The 6996-nt window shown below is 45.3% G+C and overlaps 1 protein-coding gene across 1 annotated transcript in view; it reads right to left on the bottom strand.

Annotated features, from left to right (window-relative positions):
• Positions 1-236: 236 nt before the first annotated feature.
• Positions 237-6996, bottom strand: part of UBE2QL1 (ubiquitin-conjugating enzyme E2Q family-like 1) — a 47933-nt gene continuing 41173 nt past the window's right edge. Inside the window, exon 2 of the mRNA XM_008590928.1 lies at positions 237-1551. Coding sequence (XP_008589150.1) covers positions 1420-1551 — 132 coding nt within the window. The 3' untranslated portion in view covers positions 237-1419. The remainder of the gene's footprint in view (positions 1552-6996) is intronic.

Raw genomic sequence — 6996 nt, 5'->3', positions numbered from 1 at the left:
ACACCTCTACTTAACTCCTACGTGCCTCCTGTTTGCTTCTGGGGACCATGCTGATCTACTGGAGTTTTGCAAGACTAGGGGTTCCTGAGACTCATTTCCTGTGCCTCGCTATAGAATGCTGCTCCTGAAGTACGTGTTGTGGTATTTGTAGTATTTGAAATATCAAAATTAAAAAAAGTAGACGAAGTGTTTTAAATGGAAGAATAGCCCACAATGATTGGATTCTTAAGGCCATGTATCAGGTATGCATGATTTTATTTAAAATGTGTCCAATAAGATTTTCCACTTGGAATGAACATTTTACCTCTTTCCGCCTGGTATTAGGAACAGTATTTCCTCATTCATGGAGTTTCTTAGAAATTCTAAGTAACTTAACAGAAGAGAAAAATGAAACTGTGGGGGTATTAAATAATAGGACGTTTACACCACAGCGGGGGTGTTCATGTATCCCAGCCTGGGGACACACAGGTGACTACTGCTTGAAGAAACAGACCCAGTCATGCAAATCATCGTATGATCACTTGGTGTCCTTTGGCAGTTGTGCCATTCCCTGTCACGAGCACGTATAATAAAATGAGCCAGATGCCTGCAGTGAATGAGAAATTGTCTTTTGCTTTTGGTGATTGAGAGAAGACAGGAACACAAATGCACTCTCATGGGAGCATTTCCTAATATTGGAAGAGACCTTTTGCATCGGACTGTCCATTGCTCTGAGCCCCAGGGGGTACACCTGGCATCTGCACCATTGTCTGGCCCTGTGGCCACAGCATCTAGTGGCACTGGTTTATCTGTGGACAGCAGCACACCACAAAATCAGCAGAGAGAGCACATTTTCACCAAGTGGGCAGTTGTAGTTTTAAATCACTAGAACTTGGTAATGTTAAATTTGTGTTTTCATGAGCCAAAGGTCAGAGCACAAATGAGGTCTAAGTGTCATCACAGCAGACCACAGGCCACAGAAAGACACATCTTTGAGTTACATTGACCTGTCAGGGAGAGAAACAGATACAGGGCACAGTGCACATGTGCTGCGATGCACGGTGTTCCTAGGAAATAACGAATGGTGCCACTTACATGGAAATGGAGCGGGAAGGGGCATGGAGTTTCCTGCCCGCTCACTGGAGCTGTTGTCATGGAAGAAGCTAAAGGCAATGGGAAATGTCACCATGTCAACATTTGCTCCAAAGTGACTTCGAGATGATCATTCATTTATAATCGAAACGTAATCCTGAACAGCATGTGCGCTCTCTTTCTGTAAACACATCTGTTCGTGAATAACTTAAATGTCTCCTTGGCATTCAGGATGCAGTTCTGGCTGGAATAAAAACAGGATGGAGGATGTGCAGCGCTGAGGAGGAGATGTCAGGGCGTCGGGGGCACGTGGGTGGGTGGCTCGTGCGTCTATGCTGGGCGCCAGCATCAGCCGTCAGACACAGGCGGGGTGACCCAACCGTATTTTTCATGAGTCTTCACCAAACTCTTAAAGGTAGCTTCAGCTTCTTTGCGACTGAAGGACTTTTTTGACTTGCCGGCTTTTCTACAGATCCGTCCCTGTGGGAGTGAAAGGAAAAACCAGGTTAGAACTTCGGTGGTAATTCTGCATCCCACCATCTTTGTTAAAAATACACAAAGTTGTGGGAACTTCTGCTGTCTGAGTCAATGCCATGTACTGGAGGATTACAGGTCTGTACAAAGCAGAAAGAGGAGCCCAGGGGCTGGCAGACATGTAGGGGAGCGGGGTGCTGTCTTCACACACCCATGGCATTGGCTTCATCTGGACTTGTCCAAGCCATGGTGCTGGAAAGCAACCTCTGCCCCCGTTCCCGGGGCACCCTGGAAGGACCAGCTTTGACATGTAGGGGAGCGGGGTGCTGTCTTCACACACCCATGGCATTGGCTTCATCTGGACTTGCCCAAGCCATGGTGCTGGAAAGCAACCTCTGCCCCCGTTCCCGGGGCACCCTGGAAGGACCAGCTTCATCAGAAGGGCAGCAATTCAGAACCGAGCATGTTCTCCCTAAGGCAAAATATTGTTCTAACTTCCTTTCCCTCCCTTAAAGGAATGCCTTTAATTATGGTTTATAATCCGTCTTTGATAACAGTGGAGATAAATATATTTATATAGAGATGTGTATATTTGTATATTCACACACACACTTGGAAACTCTGACTTTAGAATTCAAGCTTGGGAGCAATCAAGGAATTTCTTGTAGCTCACGTCACTCCGGAGCCATTTCATGAGAAGATGGTGCAGATGTTTTCTTGGAGAATGTTCCTCAAGACCCAAGAGATGGGTGGAGGTTGGGAGGGGGCAGGCCCCCTTGCAGTGACCAGGTATGTTCTGGTCGGGAGGACAGAGGACTCAGTTCTGCAGTGCACAAGAGGGACTGGTCCATCTTAAGATGGGCACAAGAAAGCTCTAGACCTTGAGAAAGAAGCCAGGTGACAGTACTGGTGCGATTGTGTCTCGGAGAGCTCTGGGAAATGTGGTTTCTTTGGCATCGCAGGTACGAGCCAATGGGAGACAATCAGGAGTTAGGGTGATGCTGGCTTCGATTAGGTGGATTTGTTGCAGCTCTTACTATTCCAGCATCAATTATTTTGCATTAAGCCTCCTGGTAGCAGATGAACTAAACCACTCCCTTAGCCTCTTTGGCACATTTACTTACATGTAACCTCCCTTAGGCGCTCCTGGAAGATCTGTTTGTCTTCCTGAGCGTCTCATGCATGTGTTTTACAGATGGGACGGGAACACCTGGCAAGACCTGGCTCAGTTTCATCAATTATCGAGCGTATTCATACTATACCAACATCCCCTGCTGTGTGTGAACTTTCACTAACAGTAATGCTCTCTGAACAGGCCCTCTGTATTCCCAATTCATAATATTTTTGCTATAGCACAAGTGCGGGCATGGACTGTGAGTCAAACTGGATCCAGGTCTCACCACCAGTGGCCTTCTATGCCACACCTTGGACAGGCATCAAGGGCAGAAGCCACCCAGGTTGTGTGGCCACAGGCAGCAAGGTCCACCCAATCTTCGTGCTCTCTGATAATCTCCCCGATAACTCCAGTGGGGACACAGCTGTGCTGACCTCTAAATGTACTCAGCAAATGGTGGCTGAGCACTAGCAACTGGGAAAAGAAGACCATTTCACACGTTTGAATTCAGGGCTTAAGCTTCCTTTTCAACCACTATCTCTTCACCAGTGGACACGCAGACCTGGTGAGGAGCCAGAAATCCAGGGTGACAGTGCTCTGCCTCTTGGACATCTTGTCCATCTGCTGTCAAGGGCAGATATGCTGCTTGGTTCACATTGAATGAGCTGCTGAAAGGGTGAAGGAAGAAGCCTGGAAGAGAGGACCCCAGGAAACAGCCGCTGATCGACTGCTAGGAACTTCCCCACGTCTCACCAGGACGTGACTCCTTTTTTAAACTTTATGACTTCATACTTTGCTTATGTGGCGTAGTTACAATTGACAAAAAGGGACCACTGAGAGCTAATACTTTTACAGTCATCGATGGGCTAAGATCAGAGTCTGAAGTTATTTCATTAAACAGAATGCAAATGCTTCTTTGCAGGGATGTCGGCATCAGTTTGCACATTGAGAGCAAATACCAAAGGTTATGCGTTTTGGATAAAATGCATATTTCAACCATCTCTATCATTCTTCTCTATAATACTGAAGATTCATGGTATGTGTTGAGAATTCTGAGCTAAAAGTAGCCAGACAAATACAAAATGATACATATAGACAAATACATATAGGCCGACAGTAACCCTAGAACAGTCTGTCGCTTTTGGCCTGAATGTACGCTTTGCCTATTCTTTGTGAAAGTCCCAATTGTTACAAGAAACAACAAGCGAAACACCAAAGGAGCAGATCACTCTTTGTTGTCTTTTCTTCCCTGTTAGAATTATGGACATGAAGTGATTAGTCAATTCAGCAAGCGGGAGACAGAGCCTGTCGTAAGGCAGTCGGAGGCTCAACTTTGATGAACTCCCATTTCATCTCCCGTGACTTACACCCACGTTTACAGCTAACAAATATTGTTTCATAGATTACCTGTTCTCTTCTGATTAGCTATTCAAACATTACACAGTGAAGTGCTGGGCTTGGAAGCCACCACCTGTGTTTCCTGGCTCTGCCAGGGTTGCTGAGCTGTTTTTTCTGAAATGCCCACGCAGTGCCCACTGTTCCAAGCAGGGGGGCACTGTGCCCCTGATGTCCCGGGTGCTGCCCATGTTTGGGCATTCCCACTCTTCCTTCCGGGGTACAGTCTTGAAATTTTGAATTTAGGGATAAAATATAAACATCACAGTATCATTATGAACATCCAGTAAGATTCTGAACTTGAAAACACTGATAATTCTGAACTGCATGCAATTAATTAAGAACTGCATTTCTTATTTTCATGATGCTCATGTTCTTCCCTTGTCTGTTTCCATTTAAGTAATAATCAGCATCTTGTCTGAGATATTTCCTTTAAATAACTCATTTTAAAAATATCTCTACTTGTACATAATGCTAAAAGACCTGCATGTGACAATTCACTCACCCACTACCATAGCTTTGTGTTATTTTTCAGAGTTTACAACACCTTTGATAAGGAACACTCCTCTCCTGAGCCACAAAAACATGTAAATGTGAGCCAGGAGCAACCGCAGGATTTTGCTGTCACAGCCTTAAACTTGTCATCACGCTATTGAGGCAGGACGGTTAATGAGCATACAGCTCTCTAGGGCTGCTTGTGTCCAACAAAACCTTCAGGTCTGGTTTGACCTTTTCCTCCCCATTATGGCTTTCTGGTGGCCAATCACAATGACTCAACATGAAAGCGTTTCCACATAGCTAATAAGCTGGTACGTGGCCCCAAACTCAAGTCGTCAGTTCAGCCCCTGACCTTGTATGGTTCCCGTCCCACCAGTATGTTCACCGAATTCCAGGTTGGCCTTGGATCGACGGTCTCAGACTTCTCATCCACTGGTTAACTCATTCACTCAGCACACTGGGTGCTGGGCTTAAAGACACAAAGTGATGCCAGGTCCCTGCCTTTAGGGTCCTAGAGCCCATTCCGTGGAGATAACCAGGTGTATTGTAGCTGCAGGGACAGAGGGTGAACAGCAGGGTTTCTCAGCCTTGGTACTGCTGACAGCGTGGGCTGGCTAATTATCTGTTCTGGGAGCTGCTCTGTTCATGGTAGGACGTTAGCTGCATTCCTGGCTCTACCCACTGGATGCTAGTAACATCCCTGAGTTATGATAATCAAACTGTCTCCAGAGACTGTCCAATATCCCCATGGGAGTAACATCACTTGCGATGAAGAACTGCTGGGGTACAGAATGAAAACATCCCCGGGCACGGAGGAGTTAGTTCATTGTCTATTCGTTCAGCAAATATGATTGGTGCAGGTCTTTCCTGGGTCAGGAACTGTGCTGGTTCCTGGGACTGCAGGGCTTTCTAAGAGAAAGGATTTGGTCCTTGTGGAACTTACAGTCTAGGTGGCATGATGGACTCTGCCTTAGGGAAGAGAGAAAGAAAGGATGGAGGACGGGAGGGGTAGTGTTGGTGGCCCTTGTGTCAGGAAAGATTTCTGTTTGATGACACTTGAGCTAACCCTTTAAATATAGGTGGGCAGGTGTTTACCAGCCATGGCATGTGAGGGTAAGGAGTCCCAGAGTGAAGTTTAAAATAGTACTCAGGGGACGGTGAGCAGATGCCTGGCAGGCGGGGGCATGGAGTTTTCAGGGAGTGTGTGCTGGGTGGGGGAGGAAGTGCAGAATTCAACAGACCTGGCTTCCATCCCTGCTCCAGCACTTCCTGGCTGTGTGACCTGGGGTGGGTTACTTCACCTCTCTGAATTCCAATGTTCTCATCTATAAAATAGGCATTGTGGTAGTACTATGTGACACTGGATTTTTATAAGGATTTAATGTGTTGAAACTTATTAGATGGTTGGCCCAGTGCCAGGCCCAGGGCGAACACAATAAATGGGTTTTTTATTTTTTAAACCATCACGAAGGGCCTTATCCTTTGTTAAACATAGATTCATTCTGCCCTCTTAGAAAACACACACACACACAAAATTTATGAATTTTCCTGTGTATATTATGACTTTGTCTATTTGATCACAAAAATGTCTTCAGGCAAATCCAATATATTGCATTTACCAGGCTAATTTCTCAGGCTTTTAAATTATGTTTGTTTTAACGGATTGACTTTAATGCATTAGTTCTGTATTTCTCACTTGATTAGATTTTTCTTTTCTTTTTCTTTGCAAACATACTTTCTTGGTATTTTTGTGTTTCATTTGCATATGAATTATAGACTTATGCTCCCTAAAAGTTGTTAAAATTTCCGGACTCCTTATGTAAAGGTTTGAGGCCCCTGAACACTGAATGATGGAGCTGCTGCCTGTTTGCAAAGTCCCTGAGAGTGTAATCGTCAGTCTAAAGGCACTCATAAGCCCAATCCCCCCCAATGTGGGTTTCGAGCACGTGTTGCGCTCATTTTAGATTTTCCCTGTAACACTGCTCTCTGGAGCAGAAACCTCAAGCTCTCAAGTCTCTTGGTTTGAAGGAAACAAATGCTCGCAAGCATTTTTGAAAGGAGGTCCACTTTGGGAAGACATCAGGCATTTCACCTTTTTGTTAAGGTTTAACATTCAAAGCAAGTGCTAGAAAAAAATCAACCTATAAGTTTCTAAAGACAGGTAAGACCCTACAACAGGTAAGACCTTGCTTTGAAAAAACACATTTCCAAATCAAAACAGTGAGCTTAAGCCACTGACAAGCAAGGGACTTCAGGTGAATTGGGTCCAATGACACGTCACACAGAGTGTGAGTGTGTGCATGTTGTGTAATGCATGTTCACAAACGTGCATTAGGGTGTGTGTGTCTTGTGTGCATGTCTATGTTTGTGTGTGCATCTGTGCATGTCTCATGTCACATGTGAGCATATGTGCATGTGTACACACACATGGGTGGCTGTGGTTG

The sequence above is a fragment of the Galeopterus variegatus genome, unplaced genomic scaffold (genome assembly GCF_000696425.1).
Source record: "Galeopterus variegatus unplaced genomic scaffold, G_variegatus-3.0.2 Scaffold6465, whole genome shotgun sequence".
Taxonomy (NCBI): Eukaryota; Metazoa; Chordata; class Mammalia; order Dermoptera; family Cynocephalidae; genus Galeopterus; species Galeopterus variegatus.
Note: the sequence above shows the minus strand (reverse complement) of the source record. Positions and strands in the feature narration are given on the sequence as shown.